Genomic DNA, 22009 nt, shown 5'->3' on the forward strand with positions numbered 1-22009 from the left:
AGGGACTGGGCAAGTGGTTTTGGGATCACAGATGCGGAGCTTGCTCTTGTTCTACAAGTTGAAAGTTAAGCTATCAGTGCTTTAAGGCTTCACTTGACCAAAACTGTGCAAGCAGTTTAAATTGTGAATAGTAGTATCGCTGAGGAAGACCTGGAAGTGAGCAAATTATATTTAATTGGGAATTATCGTGCAGTTAGCATGGATCCTGATGGGTGCTGCTCTGTTTGGTTTTGCAGAAAGCGAAGATTCGTTCGTGATGCCAAAGATTGTTAATGTAACATCACTGGCTGCTGAAGGAAGCATGGGTCTAAACCTGAACAGAAACAAAAATTCTAATACAACACCAGCTGCAGGTACTCAGGCTCCTGAGAAATCCTTGGTTGTAGCACCCCTTGAAAGTAGGAAGAGTGATAGTACCCTTTCAGAGGAAAAAGCCAAACCATGTCCCGGAGACAGTGGCAGAGATGGAAGGAATACCACAGGTCCTACAAAAGTTTTCTTTGAAAACAAAGATGGCTTTCCACAGCTCCGGAACGTACCGTGTACCAAGGAACCTCCAGAGTCCTTCAGCAAAAAGCTCTGCCTTGGTGAGTTTGTAGGAAGCCAAGCTAGGAGGACAGTCAGTGATCCTGGAGGGGAAAGATTAAAATCGAAAGAATTGCCATTCCGCAAGCTGCAGATCAAAGATTCCAGGATAGAAATGGAACTGAGGAAAGTAGCATCTGCGATGGAGGAAGCCGAACTGGATGCGGGCGAGTTACTGAGCAGCATCGAGGACAGCGACGACACTGATGAAACCCTCACTTCGCTGCTCAATGAGATCGCCTTCCTCAATCAGCAGCTGAACGATGATGTTTCAGCTATGTCAGAACTGCCCAGCACTCTCAACTCGGATTTCTCTCATGAAGGTGCAGAAGCTCGTCGGGGAACAGGCGGTGATCTCGCCGCTGCAGACGCATCTTCCTTCCAGTTCGGCCATTTGGGAGGCAGTTTTAAGGATCTTTCCGAAGTTCCAGAGGGTGGTGGCTCTATAAGCCCTCTCCTGCTGCACTTGGAAGATGATGACCTTACTGACGGGGATAAGAACTCTGGGGAGCCTTCATCCGAAGCAGATGTTTTAAAGATAGTAATAGGTGCTGAGATGAAGGATCCGCTTCCCAGTCTGTCTGCAACCAGTGGTGGGAATGGCAAAACCGTAACAACCTTGGCAGAGACCGCTAGTGTGACTCCACCAGTTTTGCAGATGAAAACTAATCCAGAAGCTAGTAATGCTGACACTTTGTGGAGGCCCATGCCCAAGCTGGCACCACTTGGCTTAAAAGTGGCAAGTCTGCCAGCAGACTCAGAAGGGCAGAGTAACAAAGTGATGCCCTTATTGGCACCTGTAGTTGCAAAACTGGCACCCAGTGGGGTAAAAGCTTCATTACCTGCAACTGGTCAAGAAGGACAGGATAACAAAGTGATGCCCACTTTAGCACCTGTGGTTATGAAATTGAATACTACTGGGACCTTGCCTTCAAATTCAGCAGGAAAATAAATGCCTGTATTTTTTATCAAAGACTGGAATGAAGATCTGGAGCAGCGTGAACCAGTGTCAGAGTTCAGCAACCTCCCTTTGTCTGCATCACTTGTTTTCTGTACGGCATCAGCACTCTGTTCATCTGAGGGCAGGCCCCAAATTGAGAAATAAGTGCTATGAAACTTTAAGCATGTTGACATATTTTTACCTCACTATTGTATTCTGGGTGTTCTCCTTCCCCTTCACAAAACAAGGAAGATGTTCTATAACCATTGCTGGGCACATGGTATCCTTCCAAAATTGGGTCCTTCACAGAAATAGTTTGTCAAAGGACTGAGAAACCTAGGCTATTGAAAGAGATTTTTTTAAATTTTTTTTCCCTCCCCCCAAGTAGGGAGGCAGTTGTTTTGTTGGGGAAAAAAATCTGAATTACTTGTCTTTGTACCAGGCAAATTATCTATGCAGAAATGGGATTGTTCACATTTGCTGTTTTTAATGTTTGCGGAATAGGATGAATGTGCAGAAGTGAGATTGTGGTTACTCTCAAACTTGTGACCTAGAGCAGCAGAAGGGAAGTCTGAGACTCTGCAGAGGGCTGAAGTGAAAAGGTTTTGTTCTTTGGTGCTAGATAGTTCTCTTGCCGAGACTCTTTTTAGGAGCTTATGCACAGAAGATTTTAATAAACACCTGTAGTTCTCACTACATGGGGAAGAAAATTATATTTCCCAGTGTAATTAGAAATAGGACAGTATGTTAACTGTAATAAAAGTACTTTAAAAAAAAAAACAAAAAAAAACAAAAAAAAAAAACAAACAAAAACCCCTCACTTTTGCCTCCTGCCCCTATACAAATATACAAATACTCCCTGCTTTGATGCTTAGAGCATCTGGAAGGAAAAATTACAGAGAGTAGAAAGAAATTTGGGCACCCTATTGCTACATCTTTAAATACATTGCTGAAGTAGCTTGAGTGTTTTCCCAGTTGTTGTTTTCTTTCCTCCTGTCATTCTTTAAGATGTATGTGGTGGCTAGGAATGTTAATAGGAAGTGTTGCTTCATAAAAATACAGAAAGCTTTCAGGACTGTTGTAGCCAAGCATAAATGAGCGAGGTGTATATGTGAATGTATATATGAAAATATGTGTATATCTTTCCAAACTTTCAATTTCTTTATAAATTCAGGAAAGGTACTCAGAGGTTTCTCACTGCATTTGCACAAGCTGTGTATAGCAAAAAAAAGTCAACAAAAATGCTCATTACCAGGGAAATAGGGCAGTATTGAATCACAAGATGTATTTTTTATTCTTCTCTGCCACTACTTACTCAATAAACCTGTAGATACTCTTCACTGTTCAGCTGTTGGATGTGAAGGGCCTACAGGCTGTAAAGATATTTATATTTTTGTACACAATTTTTGTTTTCGTAGTTTTCTTGACAAATGAAATTTTCAGCCTAGGAGAGATGATTTGTTAATGAGTGTATACGCAATCTTTTCCTGTCAAGTTTGTAAACATGAGTTATGGTGCGCTTGAGGGGCTTCTTGACTGCTCCGAAAAGGTAAAAAAAAAAACAAAAACAAAAACCAAAAACATTGCCATGAAAATGATACAGATTTTGGTGGCGCATTTTGCTTTATGTTTAGAAATGTAATCCTCTGTCTTACTGTTCCAGCAACAGCAGATGGGATTCTCCCCCCCCGCCCCCAGACTTCCCCATCCTTGGTGATGCAGTAGTGCAGGAATTTCATCTTTCCCAGCAGCGAGGTGGAGCAGGTGTCGAGGGTGCTGTTGTTCCGCAGTTGGGGAGCAGCGTTTGCGCACAGCGCAGCCACGCGCCCTGCTCAGTCAGCTGCACTTCCTGGACCTGCGCCTCGCTCAGCCCCCCCGGGCACGCATGTGCCTCGGGTGTTTCCTCACCTTTTTTACAATTTTATATTACGCTGCAGAGGAGAGAAGCCCTTCAAGCTCGGTATGCGTAAAGTTACTCCAGAGCCTACATAAAAAAAGGTTCTTCACCTGGCTATTCTAAACGGTGTGGTTTAAGGCAGTTAGGTATGAGTCTTTATTGCTTTTTGCATATTTGGTCTTTTAATATTTGATACAAGTCCTGGTGATTTGGAAGAGAAAGTAGAGATCAGCATGAGAATCATGCAGGGTCTTGCAGTTGCCACTGAATGCCTTAGAAAAGGGAATTTACAGTGTCAATAAGTATTTAGACATACGTTGCTTATTATTAAAGCATTTTAACCTTATTTTAAACCAGTGGAAATATGGAGTAACTGAATTAGTTTAGTAGCACTACATCAGACTTCAGTTTTTTTACCTGGGAATCTGGTTCTGAGCATTTCTAATAGGCTGAGGTTGCTTATTTTTTTACTGATGGCAGTTTGTTTCGCCAGTAGATTTCATTCCTCCTGTATGTGAAACAGCAACCAGAACTGTGCCGTGATTCCTTTCAGATTCCTAATCACTGACGTTTCTTTCTGCACCTTATCATTTTATGGTTCAAAATGTCTAATTTTAGAGTTGTGTGCTCATCGTATCTGAATACTTTTTAAAAGTATGTGTGCTTTGCACACTTTGATGGGACGGAGAAAGCTGTAATATGAAAACCATTCAAATATTATCTAAAATAAATGCTGTAGTTCTGAGGATGTTTTGTCCATTATCAAGGTAATGGAAAATGCCTGGATGTATTTACTGTTTGGCACTGGGCAGTAAGGAATGTTACTGCAATAAAAACGTACTGTGTAAAGATGACAGCAAAAATTTTCAGTTCCTGAACATGAGTGCTAAATTAACTAAGAACAGACCCCAAATTTGGCTGCAAAAGGTGGTAGTTGGTGCAGTTCCGAGAAGGATCTATGATGGGTTCTACCAGGCAACAAAGCATGTTCGAAATGCTCTTGGTTTTTGCTCTCCTTGTTGCACTGTCTCATGTCTGCAGCTTAATATTTTGCCATGAATTTAAATGCCGACTCGTCTTTTTTCTTGCTCTTCCCTCAAGCTCCCATTGGTTTGGAATAAACCTTTTAGAAGTTACATATGCTGTCTTTTGAGGCAATAATGCAAGCATATGACACGTAATGAAAAGGTTTTAGAATCGGGAGAACAGAGGAAACCCCTGCAAGGCGCACGTTCTCACTAGACCAAGAGACCTGGAGATTTTCTTTGTTTTTTACACATCTGTAAATAGACTGGAATGTTTTTAAGAATATAATGAAATGTCAGATTTAGCTTTTTTCCTTTTATATATTAAAATATATCTTTCCCTCTTTTCTGCTTTTGAAAAATTGATATTTTTGTAGAAATCTAACAGTACAGGACTCTGAAATAACTGTATGTGAGGGACAAAGTGTAAAACTAAAATAAATCAATTGAGGTCGACTAGAAACTGGCTTTGAAAGTTTATTGTCGCAGGGAGGGAGAGGGAGCAGAAATGATGCGGTGGCGTGCCACTGGTGACACGTGGCGTTGGACCTGAGCACATCACACACGCTCTGAGGCAGAAGTTTTGGCAACACAGACACCTGGGGTTTGGTTCAAGTAATCGGGCAACTCGGAGGAGATGTCTCTCTTCAGTCCCGAGCAGTATGCTGGAAATGTTATTGATTATAAAAAGGGATTCTGACTTGCTAAATGCAGAAAAGGTACCGAAGGGCCTTGATTCTCCCCAGAATGCATCTTAAGCAGGAAGTCAATGGGGTTAACATTTGGTCATGGCATAAAAAGAAGAAGAAAAAAAAAAAAAAAAAAAAAAACAAGAGTTAAAGATTAAGTCCGCATAAAACCACTCTCCAGTCTCCTTCCCCCAACCCCAAATGTAGGGTAATCCATTGTATCTGTTTCCTTCAGGGAAGCTGTACAGCCCAGCTGTCCTCAGGGGAACAAGTCTGAAGCTCTGTCCCCAAGTGATGTGGCAGAGGAGATGCTTTTTTAGAAGAAACAGATAAAATGCCTGTAATGAGCGACTGTCTATTGCTTCCATACCCCTTAAATGGAAGATAACACACTTGCTAAAGGTGTGGGGTTGTTTTTGTTTGTTTATTTGTTTTAAAAAGTAAATGTCTACAAATGAGCAAGTTTGACTTACAGGCCTGAGGAAAGAAAATACAATGAAGAGAACAATTAGGCATGAGGGTAAGTGATGGACCGGAGAAGAGATGTTGCAGATTTTTTTTCTCTCAAAAAGGAAGATCAGATCTCACAGGAGAGAATGAATAGAAATGGGTGATACAGTCAGGTAATGTATTTTTGAAAACTTCTGATGAAACCCTTCAGCGAGGCCTCATCCCATGACTCCTTATTTCAAGGGGTAAAGTTACTTACTGGAGTAGAAAGGACCATGAGCTGTGTCCAGCCAGACTTGCAATGGAAAGGACTTACCGATCAATAGAATCCCGTGATGATCTGTGCCGGGGACCTGTGTTTCCCAGCACGTGCATTGTGTTCTTGGAAGCACAGCTGATGGTACAAACAAGCTCAGTTGAGCCTGAAACGTTACAGGAAGCCTTTGCGCTACCTGATAGGTGGCCAGATTTGAGTCCGTAAATGCAGCCCAAAAATGGGTGGAGGACCAGTTTGTCCATAATTAGCAACGAATGGAATCTAAATTAATTACTGTCGTTTGGGATCACGGTGGTGAAGGAATTGTGGCGCTACCTGTGATCACTTAAGCTCAGCACATCATCCGTTTGCCCTTTTAACTGATGCTACAGACCGAGGAGGCGGTGTTACACCGCTCTCTGCGTGGTTACTCCTCTGCGTTGCAATTTTGTGTTGCCTCAGCTGCACCTGTGCCTGTCCTGGGCCTCGTGGGAGTTGGAGGCCCGTGGCAGGTGACAACTCTTGTGGAGATGTCCCTCCCTTCTTCATTTTGAATTCTACCCCTGGAAAGATTAGGGGGGGCTCCATTTGACTTGAGAGTCTTTCCTGAGAGGGCCCAGCTCGGAGGAGGAGACAGGCTTTTCTGCGTATTTTTTGGCTTTTCTCCTCCCCACCGGCCTCGGGGCCGCTGTAGTTCCCCCGTCCGACACGGAGGGGTGCCCCTCGCCAGCGCCGCAGCGCGCCGCACCTTGGGGGCTAAAGCCAGGCAATTAAATAGCAGCTAAAAAAAGATAGGCAGACATAAACCGTATGCCATTTTTAGTGGCTTTCAGTTGTGATTAACTCCTTAGACAACAGCTGTATGAAACGACACGCCCGGCTCCTCAGCTCTTCCTGCCAAGCCGGGGGGGCCTGAGGGGCTGCTGGCCACCGGCACGCGGCGAAATCCGGGAGGCGTGCGGCTCTGCCTCCGTTTCTTCAGTGCACGGGGCTGCACGGGCACAAAGCTTTTGGGCACGGTCTGTAGGCTGGCGTGGGTCTGCACAGCTTATATTAGCAACGGGCTCCAGCTGCAGCTGAGCCCTGCAAGGATATAAAATACCCCACGCCACTGGGGGACCTGGAAACGGGACTTTGGATCCCTGGGCCTTGGGGTTCAGTCATCTGTGACTGCTATTAGAAAAAGATGTAAAATATCCCCAGTGTTATCACCAACCAGCTTTAAAAAAGCTGTGCTGGATCCAGTCTACATAAAAAAAACAAATGGGGGGGTGTGAATGCACGACAAAAGCTCACTGGTTTCTGGAGTAGCACAATGTGTTTTCAGCTCACAGGGCCTGGGGTGACCCATGACCCCTGCTCCTCCCCTGCACCTTCTGCAGTGTCAAAATATGATCGAGACTTGTTTGATTTTTAGCTACTGGATTGGTCTGATGAGCAAGAAGTCCACGAGCAGGACAGGAAGAACTATACAGCTGTTTTTAGGACGGCGCGCTGCTGTTCCTCCGAAGGACTGAGAAGGGCTGTGGCAGCTGCAGGTGCTGCTGGAGCTGCCGGTTCCAGGCCTGGCCAGGGTTTCCTGCAGCGGTAAGAGGAGACGGGTGGGTCTGTGCTGGAGGTGACAGGGTAGTTTGGCAGCAGCCACTGGGGAAGCTGCCGCCAGCTTTTGCACCGCCTGTCCCTTGGCCTGTCCCTTGCTGCCTCGGCGGCGCCCCGCGTGCGGGAGCCGCACGGGCTGCCCATGGCCGGAGGGGCAGGGGCTCCCCCTTCTCCCCAGCTTCCCCCCGTCCTTCTGCCTGCTGGGGCCTGGATCTTTGTGTCCCCCTGCATCACCAAAAGGGGCTCAGCCCCTGCTGCCTCCTCTGCTCCTCCCTGGCCTGCCATGATACACACACCCCGGCGCCTCAAAGCCCAAGCCCGTGGCTATGTTCACCTTCTGGCTCAAAGACAACTGCAAAGCAAATGCTGGGGTTTCCCTTCTTCTGAGAGCAAGGCTGGGGCAGCCTCCCGGAGCCCTGCTGGTCCCAGCGAGTGGAGCTCCAGTTAATCCAGTAAATTCTGAACAGCAGGCACGTAGCACCAGCCTCCTCTGTATTCTCTATCTATCCAGCTAAATCCTGGTTTCCTTCAGGTGCCACCTATCGTGCCTAATCCTGCGGCCAGCACACGCACACCTCGCGTCCCTCCGGTCGCGTCTGCGCAGTCAGAGCTCAGCCGGGCAGCAGTTTTGTGGTGAGTCCTCTGCTCCCTTCTGCTTCCCCCCGGCTCACCCTGCCCTCGGCGTGACCCAGGGCTTGCCAGTCGCGCTCTTTTATTCATACAACCTCTTCCACCCTGAGGTGTCCTCAAACCACGATAACATTTTTGAAGGGATCCTGCAATTCCTTGCTGAGTTGTTCTTTACCTGAGGGAAAAATCCCAACGGTGACCAAGTATCTGTTTTCTTTTGATATCAAATGAAGCCCGGAGCTGTTAAAAGCAGCTAAGACGCTTCTTCCTGCAGGAGCTGCTTGTGGCTTGGTGTAGAAGAAGCTGTGCTGTCCTCAGCCGTGAGCCCTTGGCCCTTTCTGCACGGAGGCAGAGCTCCCCCTTAGCCCTCTCCGTCCCTGCCTCAGCCCGAGGCGCTGGCAGGCGCTGAGCTCTGAAAATGTGTTCGCTAATGCCACGCGTTATTTCTGAGACGTGCTGGACCTGGACGTTCCCATAAAACAATGTCAGGCGGCTGGAGGAAAGTGTGATTCGATAAAGCGTCGCCGTCCCTCTGGGGCCTGGCTGGAGCCACGTTCTGTACGCTCGGCCTTGTAAAAGGCAGCGGGGCCGGGACGAGGCGGGTGGGAGGCTGGTGGGGAGCCCCCACGGCAGGGGCCCCTCGGACACAGGGTTGGGGGCAGCTGCTGGCCTGGCCGGGCATCGCGGGGTTTGGGGTGGGTGGGAGGCGGTGGTGGGGCCCGCTGAGGGCCTGCGACAGGTTGTGGGGCTGGAGAAATCCGTACCGGCCAAGCTTCAGCAAAGTTCAAACATACAGGAGCGTTTCCAGGTACGAGGTGGATAACACAGCAGATAGGATTTTCCTGCTCTGGTTATCTCAATTTTTTTTTTTTTTTAATGATGCAGATCTGGTGTGATCGTGTTATAACTTGTGTTAAGGTGACTGGCTGCAAAAGCATGACAGAAAAAGGAGGTGCCTGCAAATCGTTGCAACAGTAATGATTAACTCCTGCTCCTCAACCGGTGCTCTCACTTCTAGCTACAATGACTCTTTGGTTTTAAAAAATGGCTCAAGCAGACTCGCAGCTCATGACCGCTTTGCAAAGCTTTAAATTTGCTTCCTCAGCTTTTGAATGTCCGTGGCAAAAAAACCATATAAGTCTTCCTGCAGAATCTCACCCCGCAAATGTTTTGTGACTCTGACATACGGGGCAATCAACTTGAATGGGGAGGCTTAGTCTGCAGGAAGAAATTTTAATAAACGGCTCCCACCAGGCAAACTGAACTGATGGCAGCCACAGTGGGAATTGTTTACTACTGTGCTCCGGCGTAGACAAGGCCTCATTGTCTGGCTCTGACGGGGAAAATGTCCAGTTTCACAAACTTTGCTGAGCAAGGGAGAAAATAATTATATTGCAGATCAGCTTACAAGGGACACATTCATGTTTGAAGGAAAACTTGATTTTCGCAGGGCGAGGAAGAGAGGCACAACTGCCAAAGGGAAAAGCCAGCGGCTCTGGTGACCTACTAAAATTGCCTCGAGCCAGAAGTTATTCCTGGCTGAAGGTGGGTCCCGGGGGGCCGGATCCTTGGCTCTGGCAGGGAGGCAGGCAGCGCACCAGCGGAAAGACGCCGGGAAACAGGGCGCTCCTCCGCCGGCGGAGCCCTCGCCGGGGCCGCGGCTGCCTCGTGCCCGGGCCCCGACACCCTCCTGTTTCTCCAAGCTCCCCGAGAGGGGTTTGCCAGGGCAGAAGCGGTGCCGTCAGGCTCGCGTGGCCCCGTCCTCCGCCTGCCGCCGCGGGCTCCCCGCTGCCGCTCGCCGGGGGGGGGGGACGCGGCGCCCCGGGAGCGCCGCTGCCTCAGGATTCGCCTGTTTTCAACCCCCCGGTTACCGCAGCTGCAATTTGGCTCGCGGTATTCGAGCGAAGCGGTTGGCAGCGTTGGGCTTCGCGTGTTTTCACTTAGGAGGACGACGGGGCGAATGCTGAAGGAGTCTGTTTCACGGCGCTGGGCTGGCTGTGATGAGCCACGAGCAGCGGGCCCGGGCTGCTGACTGGTCGCCTTCCCCCCAGCGCTGGGAGTATGAGCTGAAGCCATTTCAGTTGTGTCCCCAAGGGGGAGGATGTAATTATCTTCTTTTTTGCAAGATTGCATGTTATTTTCTCCCCTCTATCTTAAAAAAAAAAAAACCCCAACCCTGAAACAGAAGCAGAAATTAATTGTGTAAGCAAGCTGATAACCTATTAATACTTTCATCAGATTGAAAGCAAAGCTCGAGCGAGTCTGGTGCTATAAATCTCCCTGTTTTTTTGTGAACATTGCTCTCAAGGAAGCGTGCACTCTTCGCATGAAGCCGCAACCCCAGCATAAACCCAGTTTGTTGTCATGGCAATGTCAGTAGTCGCTTTATCTACACGCCAAATCATTGGCACTCATAGAGTCACAGGAAAATTCAGGTTGGGAGGGACCTCTGGAGATCTGTAGTCTGCTCAGGGCAGGGTCTGCAGTGAGATCAAACCAGGTTACTCGGGGTTTTCTCCAGCCAGGGCTTAAAACCCCAAGGAATGGAGATGGCACCACTTTCCTGGGCAATATTTCTAGGCTGTTGCTACCAGCCTTCTAGCCTTTCTAATTCCAGTCATTCTGGGAATAATATTTTGGGTTTGCTGTGTCTTGGACATTTATTCACTGTACTCTCTGTTTTTCACCACCCTGAGTCTATCCAGAAGAATTTCCCTTCCACTTTGGTTTCTTCCTCTGTCTGCAGGGTTGTTACACCTCGCTTCACTGCTCATGAGCGTACTAGCGCAGGCCACACCGCTATCTTGCATTCTCTTACCTGCTGAAGTGTTTGATTCCGTGCTCATCACCATGACGTCCAAAGAGTTTCTCCTGTGAACTTAAGATCTGGCTATAACTTTTATATTTCCTTCTCTTTTGGTCAGTCATCTTGCCAGCTGACTAACTGGCTGTGTTTTGTTGCGTTTTCTGCCCGCGTTGGCGCTGCTGTAGGAAGTCATCCCTAGTCAGGACAGCATTTGCCCGTTAGCAATGGGAACAAATGCATCCATACGTACAAGTTAAACGTGCGCTTGACTGCTTTTCAGATAGACTTACAAGCAGGCAAACGTTGCCATTAATCCCAGTCCTTTCTATTTGTTGTCATCTATGTAAAGTGCGCTGGCCTAAAGAAAGGAGACCCTGTTGCGTTTGTGTGTGTCCTTGTCCTGAAGGGACTTGCCAACTCTCTTTTAACAGAATTGTTTCATGAGTTTTGTGTTTCGCTCGTCTCCTGCTTGTACCATATTTAGTATACTGTGTCCTGAGGGCAACTGCTGTGCAAGGTTTAGTCCTGTTTAACTGAATTATGGTTGCCATGGGTAGTGGAAAGGTCAGATTTCATTCTGCATGGTGAATTCTGCAGGCCAAGGTATGTTACAGAGGAAGGGGGAAACCTGGCTCTCAAAGTCTGTGTCAAGGAGCCAGCGGTTGAACTGACAGGGACTTTAAAAGGGGTTTATGCTAATGGGTTGCCCTACTTCCCAAGGAAATGCAGTTGGAGTTTGGTACTAAATTTAGGCTTATTGGAAACCTCCAGTTCCACAGCCAAGCACCACAGCTGTTTTTTTTTTTTTTTGTGCCTGTCTCCCATGCCGTCTCTCTGCTTTCTGGCCAGCCTCTCCTCTGGGACAGTTGTGCTTTGCCTCAGACACCTACCAAAGTCCTTTCAGAGAGTGTCTCCAGAGAACCAAGCACGAGCGAAGGGACTGACATAAACACTTCTAGGCAGGGCTGGGCAGGGTACCGGCAATGGGTCTGGAAAACCACAACTTGTGTAGTGCCAGCTTTTCTGGCATTTGGTTTCCAAACGGCGTGAAATGTAGTTTGCATTTCAGCCCCCGTGCCTCATTTCAGCATCTCTGAGGTGAGAGGAGGATGGAGCTTGGCGCTCAGGGAGGTCACAGTGCTAAGCCCTCGCCAACGGGCTCCGCACAGACCTCTGTACCAACCCAACATGCGGACCCCGACGCAGCCCTGCCTGCAGGAGGGGGACACAGAGGGGGGAGTCTTGGTGGGAAGCAGCAGAACATCTCTGCAGGAGGGTCTGGGACACAGCAGGAAGCTTTGGAAAAAAACTCTCGTGCAAGGTTTTGTTTCGATGTTTGCTTTTTGCTTTCAAGGATGTGAAAGGCAAGAAGCAGAGCAAGTGAAGCGAACGTTCACGAGATGCCATCCTCTAGGCAGGGCTTCATGAGAACAGATGGGGAAACTGAGGCAAAAGGCAGAGCTTGAAACCTGGCCAGCTGAGTGTTGCTCAACAACATGAGAGAAAGAGAGAGAGAGATAACTTGCCCGCTCAAACGCATTTGATTTTCCAGCATTTCATACTCGAGCCCTAATGGGGAGGGCAGGGTTGTGATGTGAGAGGAAATTTAGAACATCGTCAGCGTGCAAAGTGTGATTGCAGGAGACATAGCGAGCAGCTGCAAAAACTGGTATAAACGGGTGAACTTCATGGCTTGCAATCGAACGCTCTGACATCACTTGTCATCAGTGGGGCTTTCGTTTTTGCTTGCTCACTTGCAGTTTTGCTGTAGGTCTTCAATTTTGCTAACAGTAGTAATAATAAAAGGCATCTGTGGAGGCCAGAGAGCCGTACAGCACATTCAAGCTGTAAGATCTGCCATGCCGTCTCCTCAGGGCAAAGCCCAAAGCTGGTTGAGTTCTGGTTTAAACTGTCAGCTTGCTGAGGATCACCAAGAGCAAGACTAACCCCAAGTCAGGGCACTGCCTGCTTTGGGCTTGCAGGAGATATTTGTGCTGCATTGTTTTCCTTAATTACTGCTCTCTGGAAACATAAGGCATGGCACGAAGGGGAATGAAGCAAAAAGGTTTATTTAGGTCAATCACAAAAGTAGGGGCTAATCGCGGGTGGTAAAAAAGTGGTAAAACAGGAGCAGACGGGGCTCAGGAAAGCAGTGTCGACAGTGACCTACCTAGTGTCGGGGAGGGGGGGAGGTTAGGCAGCAGGCGGTGGGGAAGGCACAGCTCAGCACCCCTCGGAGGGGTCTGCGCGGGTCCCTGGGCCGGGGCCAGCCTGCGCGCCGCCCGTGAGGACACCCAGGGGGACGTCAGCCCAGCCATGCAGAGGCGTCGCTGCCCGCCTGGCGCTTAGCCCTGCGGGAAGCTGCAAGATCTCTGCCCCGAGCCTCGGGGCAGACCCGGAAAATAACAGCTCCGGAGTGAAACCGGTGTCGTTTGTACGCTCCCGCTTACGCTGCAGGACAGGGGAGGACAAGTGAAGGACAACCAGCTGCTTAGATGCGTGCTGGGAAACGTATCTCGTGATCCCTTTCCGTGCCTGTACCGGTAAGGAGCTCACTCTAACCTAACCAGAGCCAGCATAACCCAACCCAGCCTTTCAACAAGGAAACAGGCCCTCGAGTGATCTTAGAGCAGCAAGGCAGCAGCTTTCAGCCTCCGCTCAGCGAGCCCTTGAGAGTGCTTGTGAGGTGGTTGTGAAAGGCAGCTGTACTTGACTACCTTTCACAGACCCCCTAAACCCACTGCCAACAGGCTGAAGCGTGTAGGCGTCCACGCCTCCACTCACTGCAAAATGTTTATGGGCCCAAAACCGGGAAAGGTATGAAGTGACTGCTCTAAGGGAAACCTTTATCATTCCTCTCAGAGTTCAATGCTAAGGTTCATCCTGTGCTTCACATTTCCAGAGAGCAGTAATTAAGGGGAACAATGGAACGCAAATTACTCCTACAAAAGGGAACAAGGATTCGGCATCCCTTATTTAAGTACCAGCTCAGTCAAACGCTTTCCTCTCATGTGGTTTTCAGCTCTGGACTCCCCGTGCAAGTCAGGATCTCCGTATCCAACATCCAATCTCAGTGTGCCTGCCAGCCCTGGCGCCTGGCCAGTGGATGAGAGACAGCCCTCCCCTGTCCGCGCGCCGCTGTTCTGGTCTCTGCCCACATCTAAGGCCCCAGCTAACTACTCTCTCAGCATGGCAGGGTTCATGCAGGACTGCAGTTCTACTGGTGGGCTTTTGAGACTGTCAAACCATTTGGTCCTGTGTGTAAATGGGACCAGACTCAGTTAGATCCAAGCTCAAAGAAGCGCCTGTGGATTAGCCTGGTCAACGTGTCGCGGTTTATCTGAGCAGCCAAGGCTGTGACGGTGGGGACTTCACAGGACCCAGACACTGTCTGGGATGAGTTTTGCCTCAGTACTTGCAGCCCCCTCCCGTAGCCTCCACGCAGACAGCAGGAAGCACAACACGTTTACGCTCAGCAGCCACCGCCTGGTATGCTGATGCCCTGCCACTGAAAAACAAACAACACAAACAGCTCCTGCTTCTGGTGAAAATTCGATGGGGTTGTAACACAATTTACCTCCCTTCCCAAGCTGGCTAATGCACGTGTGTGTGGGCCAGGCCACAGCTAGCGGGGATAACTGTTCACACGTAGTGCTGTACTAGCTGAGAAGCTGGAGCAGACGTAGCTGGGGCTGCAGCATCGCCCTCGGGGAGCCGCCGGCCCCGCACAGCCATTCTTCCAGGCTTAAATCAGTCGGCCCAGATGTTTTTTTGGGTTTTGTTTTCTTTTTTTTTTTTTTTTAATCAATCAATCACATCTGCTACCTGACCGAAAGCCTGGAAGCATACCTGCTGCACACCGGCCATGCACGTGCCTCAGGCACCGGGTGAGTCAGAGCACGGCCCGGTTTGACAGCTGAATGGACACACGTATGCGCTTCGCCAAGGACATTAAAAACAGCTGTAAATGAGGGCATGGGTTTTGTTGATCCCTTGAAAGGCAGGGGTGAGACATAAGTGGACCAGTTTACCTGTTACAACAGCAGAGCCAAAATTTAAATGGATTTGTAATTTTTTCCTTCAGTTTAGGGCACGTTCTAATTCAGGAAAAAAATGACTGTAGATGTGCTTGGGATTTCCAAGTACATCTGTGCACCTTTTGTCTTATTACAGAAATTACCTATCCTTGGTGGATACAAGCCTTTTCCAAGCAGCATTTTCCTGTCTTCATCTGGCCTTTCAATACTACGCGTTTTGTTTGTACTCCCCATGGTTTATCAGCACAATTTCCTGGCAGCCAGCTGAATGGCATTCATGCATGCATATTTTTGCTTTTTTAAAGCTCAGCTGGGGTCTGTGATATAAGCATATTCTCCCTAGATGCATTATGAACTATAGATGTCTACATGACATTTCCATGGGGACACATGAAGAAAAGATCCTGTGTAGCTGCTGGCTGGAATCTAAACTTTTCAAGTCAGGTACCAGGAGCCTGATAAAAAGACCCAGGCTATGATTGGAAGCAATTTCCAGAAACTTATTCTGCTTTTCCCTTGTCGCTGTGGCGGTAAAGGAGAGAGAGGAAGGGACAAAGCTCACTGCGGGAAAACAAGTCAACAAAACCAAGTCACTCTGGTTGGGTTTCATCACCTGACATGCTGTACATTGAGCTTTGGAGACCTTGGTGTGTCCTGTGAAGAATCCTCAGTGTATTTTGCCAGGGCAAACTCATACCTAATTAAGAGGTTAATAATGAAATTATTATTAGGTTTGCTGTCATTTTCATGGTTGGAGGAAAATTAAATGTAAAATGCCCTCTATATACTGCATGGTAGCTGCTTTACTCCTCTTGCCCTCTGCCCGTCTAGTTTCTCATATAGTTATTTTTATTCTGGACTAGACCAAATCTGTTTATCTTTCCTCCTCCACCCTCTCTCCCCGTCTGAGTGCCTGCTGTTCACTGTTCTAACAAGTCAACAGGTGGAAAACGGCATCATGACCCTGCTGAATCAACATCCTGTGAGGCTAAAATGACAGCCGTTAGCCTAACTGGAAAGCAGTGCCATGGTCCTCTGGAGGTAGAAGTGTAGACAACCCTTAGAGAGGAAGACTGAATGCTCTTCTTCCCCAGGGTGTCAAAGTTTGTGGGGAAAAAAAATGTGTTCTCTGCCCTTCACTTGGCCTGAAAGCTGCTCAGGAAAGTGGCAATGAGGGCGTGGAGCAAAATGTCTGTCCCCACTATTCTTGCAGATACATGTGAGCGAGTCCAACCCATGCTCTAAGCTGTCCGGAAGCTATGAATCCGCGTGAGTGTGACGCTGATCCCTGACTAATTCACCTGGTGTCTGAGCTGGCCTCAATTGCTCGTGCTGGCTGCCACAACTTCCAGTTCGGAGCAGGTGAGCTCCAGCACGTCGGTGTCTAGAAAAAAAAGAAATCCTTTCTCAGATCAGCTTCTCTGACTAAGAAATCGATTTAAAAATGGCAAAGCCAAGCTGATCAAGCAACCAGCCTGGGTCACGGCTGCCCAGTGGTACCGACACGTCAGGGTTTCAGGGGCATGGAGCAGCTTGCTGCTGGTCCAGTGACGGGACCACGGCTGCCCTCACCAGTCAGCACGGCTGGCCGGCGTCACCTCCCGGCCCCTGCCTGGCCGCAGGAGGTGAGGAGAGCTTGTGTGTAAGGAGAAAAAGTTCAAGGAAAGGTTTTCATATCACACAGAGAAGGCTCGTGTAGCACTTCTGCTCTGTTGCTTTGCGTCCTCTTTTACATGGTCTTTTTTATCATGGTATTTTTTGACTAGGAAAATGAGTTTGTTTAAAGTCACTTCTAAAATGTTCCTTTTGCTTGGAGCCCTAATAGGAAGATTAGGGGATTATTTGCAAGATGTTATTTCTTAGAAATGCAGAGGATTTCTGCAACAGATAAAAACCTTTCAGATACTTCATTACCCAATGCTTAAAAATAGGGCATTTAATTTATTGAGGCATCTGTTCTCTCTCATTATTTATGGCATCCCTCAGAAAACTACTTTAAGAACACATCATTCAAGACAAAATGCCACAAATGCCAGAGAAAAATAATACATTTTATTCATGGTACATTGTCTTTTCTGGCAAGGAAGAACTCACAACCTCTAGAGTGAAGCTGAAAATCCTGTTGCCTTTGGTTATCATTAACTGACCTCAGTCACGGTGTTGCCCTGTGGAGATGGGTCCTTCGGGAGCATATTGTAAAAGACCAGCCTTGCCCTGAAGTAAAGGCAATCTACAAAAAGGCGAGAAATAGTGAGAAAATAGAAGTACAACAAGGGGAACAGCAGTAATTGGTGGGGTGGGTGAGCACAGCCAGAAGCACACATACTATCACAAGCCACACGAGTATTTTTAATGAGCTTCCACAGAAGCAGCAGCGAAGGGCTGGCCAGCACATCACCAGTTTGGCTGCTGCTGTGGGAGAGCTTACTTGGGACACCACAAGCAAGAGCAACATCAGGAGGCACGTCATGGAGCAGTGGGTTTGCCAACTGCTTCTAGACATGCCACTGGATGAAAAGGAGAAGTTTATTTCTCTTCATTTGGCATTTATTGGAAGATGGGACTGGGAGCGCAGAAGCTGTGCAGGTAAGCATCATCTATTCCAGTTTCAGCCAAACTAAAGCTCTAGTAGTTGTAGACTCAGCGCAAGGATTTTGCACTAACCTTTCATAAATTTGATACTATAATTGGAAAATTGGACCCTTCTAACGATGATATAAGTGTGTGATAATACTCGTACTGCAATACCTGGTGATTCCTCCTTGTTTTCCTTTTGTATTAATAGGATCAAAGGAAAAAAGAGCAAGGTTTGTATTAATAAAACTATAGGAAAAGTTTCTTTTAAAACCATTGGCAAGATCCTTTTCTTTAGGATGAACTGAAGAAACTGTGACATTTCATCCTGCTTAAAAAATAACTAGAAAGGTAGTATGCTTTAGTCAGAAAATCAGAGACATCCATTCCCTGTCCCAGTTCCTTTCCACTGAATTTAGAAGTCCACTGATGTTTCAGAGTTAGCCTGTCTCTTCAGTCGCTTCACAGACACAAAGAATTGTAATCACAAATCACATTATGCTGTGCTCAGCTTTCAACAAAAGAGGAACAGTGCTCGTTGCATTTAAACAGCGTCTCCCAAGCAAACATCTCAGCTGTCCCTTGTTTTCAAAGACATCCCTCAGTTCTTTCTCAAATGTATGCATGTTTCTCTCAAATGTGATGACTCTGATGTTTTACTGTTGAACAGCAGACATTTAAGAACTACTGACTGTATTTTTTTCCCCCCATGCAGTCCCAGGTCCCAGTCCCATACAGGTTGGTGCACGTTTTTAACTCCATGTCCAGTGTGAGTAGTTCCACTCACTGGAACTGATAGTCTGGATAAAATTTAGCACACATGTAAATCTTCACAGAAGGGGGATTTTTATTTTTTCAGCAGCAGCTCTGGTTTCCTTCATGAATTTCTCTTCACCCTTAGCAACGGGGCACTGTTATTCAGCAGCAGGACAATAGGGTTGATAGGAATGGACAAGATTCATATTTTCTAGAAGAATCCTCTCTTATGTGCCACCTCTTGGGTTGCAGGACATGTCTGGGGCTGAAAGCTAAGATACCTAAATGTTTCAATACTTATATTCCTAGCTCCCACAGACTTCAATTACTTTTAAGAATAATTGCAACATTACCAACTCTTGCAATTTTATTGCATATCTCACAAAATTTGGTATCTTTCAGAAAGCCCCGCTGCCTGGAACCCTGTGACTTTTTGACTCCGCAACAAGCATGGGTTTCTCTGCGTATCAAAACTGAAGCCTAACAGAGGTTAGAACCTGACATTTTAAATTCACTTCCTGCAGGTTACTATGACACGACTGGAGCTGACAGAGATTAGAAAGATGTCCTGTGTTATGTCTCTGGGCGTTTTCATCAGTATGTGCAGGTTTCTGACCAGCTGGGCCTTAAGATCCCAGTCCTGCAAGCCCCTCTGTTGGCTCAGTATCCCACTTTGAATGCAAACAACCTTTTCCTGAAATTCAGGCTGTGCAGGTCCACATAGTCACAAGCTGTGATGGTGGCAGTGTGCTCGCCTCCATGGGCACTGTTAAGGGGAAGACCAGAGCCCCCGTGGACTGTCTGTCATGGTAAATCCGTGCCTGAACTTCATCACATTTTCATGGGCTGTATTTTGGAATGATCATCTCCAATCGCTATGAATACTCTGGGTTTGAAATAGTCACTGAAGGTGGGGAAGGGGAGAGGGTACCCATAATAGGAAATGGGGAGCCAGAAAGATGCTCCAGAGACAGAGGATAGATTGCGATAAATGGCAGCGCACGTTAAGGAAGGGGGGTGCTAGAAGGACTTCTCCACCCTAAGAAATGCTGGTTTCCTTTCTCCCCTTTAGGGCTTTGGGGTGGAGATATACGTTAGGCCAGTGTGGACACGTACAAACTCTTTGAACTCTTAGAGAGAGCGCTACATCCTAAATGTACGCCCTTTGACAGCAATTCTGGCTCGGTGGTCTGTGGAATCTGCCTCCTCACCTCCTCTCATGTGGTTAGTACCTGCCATGGCATGGTAGGGCAGCTGCATGTCTCCAGCCGGGAAGCACAGGAATTAGCGTAGTGGCCTCTGAACTCTTCCACGGGGAACAGCTATTAGGCAGCTCCAGGGCAAAACCTTCTTTCTGGCCTGGTGTATGTTTGCTTCTAGGCTCTCGCCGCTATGAGCCAGCACACAAGCGTCCAAATTTCTGGCCCCCCCGGGCTCCATCCCCGCATCTTGGTGTGACAGTGGGCTGCCAGACTCCTAGGGAAAACTTTGGAGAGCTGAGGGGAGAAGGCGCTCCAGGACCTCATCATAGGTGGGAATCTATGGGAACCCTCGGCAGTGAAGTTCTACCGTGCTGTTGCGGGGCTGCAGAGTCCTGTGGTCATCCAGTAACACCCAGCTCGGCTGCTCCGGGTTTGGCTTTGCCCCCGCACCGTGACCGCTGTAGTGCCGGTAAAGGATCCCAACACCCGGTGAATGGCGTTAGCAGATGCGCATCACCCAAACCAGGCGCTAAGAGGGTCGCTCAACAACCTTTCCCCCCCCCCGTCCACCCCGCAGCGACACGCAGGACCCGCGTCTTTCCAGAAGCGCCCTCAGCACCGCTGCCCTCGAGGAGGCCCGGAGACCCCACGGGTGTCACAGCCAAGGCCGCGGGCGGCAAGCCCACCCCGCCTGTCCCACAGCCCGCGTCAGGGCAGGCTGGCCGCCCCCGGCCCCTCGCCCACCCCAGAGCACCAGGGCGCAGCCCCCCGCCCCGCCGCTTCCCCGGCGGGGTCCCGCTCGCACGGCTGGGCTCTGGCTCCAGAGGCAGCAATGGCCGCCCAGGCGTGGCGGGGCAGCCCCCAGCGACCCCACCACCGCCCCTGGCACCGGGAGGGGGGGGGGGGGGAAGGCGGCGGCGGGGACACCACTCAGGGCGCCGAGGGGCGGGTCTCTCCGCGCCCCGCTTGTCTCTCGGCGCGGGGGAGACACGCTGATGGCTTCCTCCTCCCGGAGCGCCGGAGCTCGCCCAGCGCCGCTTTTCGACCCGCTCGGGCCGCCGTAGCGCGGGCGGGCGGCGCGGCGGCCGCGGGGAGCGGCTGGGCGGGCGGCCCTGGGCGGCCTGTGCCCCCCGCCTCCGGCCCGAGAGCCGGAGCCGCCACCCCGCTGAGGGAACGGGAACGGGAACGGGAACGGCCCCCCCCGCCCCGCCCCGCCCGCGGGGGCGGCCCGCGCCGCGGCCCCTCCTCGGGGGAGGCCGGCTGCATGGGCAGGCGCTGCGGGGCACCGCGGTGGCCGGCCTCGGCTCGGCTCGGCTCGGCTCGGCTCGGCCCGGCCCGGCCCGGCGCGGCGCCAGGTAGGAGAGGTTTAACCCGGCGGGGCGGAGGAGGGAGGCGCGTCCCCCTCAGCGCTGCCGCCGCGGGGAGCGGGGCTGGCGGTTGTGCTGACTTGGAGGTTTCTCTCTTCTTCTTCTTCTCTCTCTCCCCCCTTCTCTCCTTCTCGCTCTCTCTCTTCCCCCCGCCCCCATTTTGCACGGAAGCCGGGAGGGTAATTTACTGCAGGCTTTGACTGGATCCCTCTTTCCCATCGGCTACCGCCGGGGCTTCGGGAAAGGTGAGGGCTTTGGCCGGGGGTCCGTGAGCGTTGGCAGCACTTACAGCTCCTCCTTGCTCCCCTTGATCAATAGGGGGGTGCGGGGGGTGTGAAATATTAAACGCCTTTTTTTATCAGCTGTCGCCCACCGTGTGTGTACTTAAAGCGGAGCTGAATTTGTGAGAGTTAAAAACTCCCTCGTGTTTATTCTCGGTGTGCTTCTGCGACTTGGCGTTTAATAATCAAGTACAGCGCTGTGCTCTCCAGACTGTGAAGCCTAAGGAGGAATGGACGCGTGTGGAGTGGAAGCAAGGGGCTGGATGGACACCGTTAATGGACCCCAATGGTGGGGATTTTTGTCTTTGTCATAAGATGATACTGAAGTGTAAAACACCCGCATTTTGGATCTGGGAATGGGCTTAGATGTGCTAATTGATGCAAAAAGGGATGATAATTTTTGTGGAAGCCTCTGAGAACAAGTATTACTGCACCCATCCTTATCGTAAATTCTTGCATTTGGCATTTCTTGCTAAGAATGAGGCTGGAATTTATTGTGAATGTCATATTGACCCATGGGTGCATCTTTCAGTTTAGATTACTGCTGATCTGATCCTCTGGAATCTGCAAAAGGAAAGTCTGCCAGCCTCTGTGAATAGCTTTGCAGTGTAACAGGAGTGGAGTTCCCGAGCAGAATCGCTGAGAGATATGTGAACGAGCGTAAGCAAAGCAGAGCACGTCGGTATTTCTGCCTCAAACCTGGGCTCGTTCCACAGGCACGGTCTGTGTGAGGGGTGAATACCCTCTTGGCACCTGGAGATGATGTCGGTTGAAGGGTCTACAATAACAAGTCGGATCAAAAATCTACTTCGCTCCCCTTCCATTAAGCTGAGGAGAAGCAAGCCTGGGAACAAGCGTGAAGATATAGGCAGCAAGGTGAGTGCTGTGTGGTATGGCCAGCATGCTTTAACTTTG

The 22009-nt window shown here is 49.3% G+C and overlaps 2 protein-coding genes across 17 annotated transcripts in view; both read left to right on the forward strand.

The window, feature by feature from the left end:
• MGA (MAX dimerization protein MGA) overlaps positions 1-4910 on the forward strand; it is a 64427-nt gene extending 59517 nt beyond the window's left edge. For all 9 annotated transcript variants that reach the window (XM_042790663.1, XM_042790667.1, XM_042790665.1 and 6 more), the window contains one exon: positions 237-4910. In XM_042790663.1, the coding sequence (XP_042646597.1) occupies positions 237-1537 (1301 nt within the window). In that variant the 3' untranslated portion in view covers positions 1538-4910. The remainder of the gene's footprint in view (positions 1-236) is intronic.
• Positions 4911-20305: 15395 nt separating this feature from the next.
• MAPKBP1 (mitogen-activated protein kinase binding protein 1) overlaps positions 20306-22009 on the forward strand; it is a 104308-nt gene continuing 102604 nt past the window's right edge. For 2 of the 8 annotated variants that reach the window (XM_042790826.1, XM_042790831.1), the window contains exons 1-2: positions 20306-20801; positions 21627-21970. In XM_042790826.1, coding sequence (XP_042646760.1) covers positions 21854-21970 — 117 coding nt within the window. In that variant the 5' untranslated portion in view covers positions 20306-20801; positions 21627-21853. Of the gene's footprint in view, positions 20802-20992; positions 21059-21238; positions 21384-21626; positions 21971-22009 lie in introns of those variants that run through there. The other 6 variants (XM_042790827.1, XM_042790828.1, XM_042790829.1 and 3 more) reach the window with 6 other exon arrangements.

This window comes from Tyto alba, unplaced genomic scaffold, assembly GCF_018691265.1.
Source record: "Tyto alba isolate M040663 unplaced genomic scaffold, T.alba_DEE_v4.0 Super-Scaffold_18, whole genome shotgun sequence".
NCBI classification, from domain to species: domain Eukaryota; kingdom Metazoa; phylum Chordata; class Aves; order Strigiformes; family Tytonidae; genus Tyto; species Tyto alba.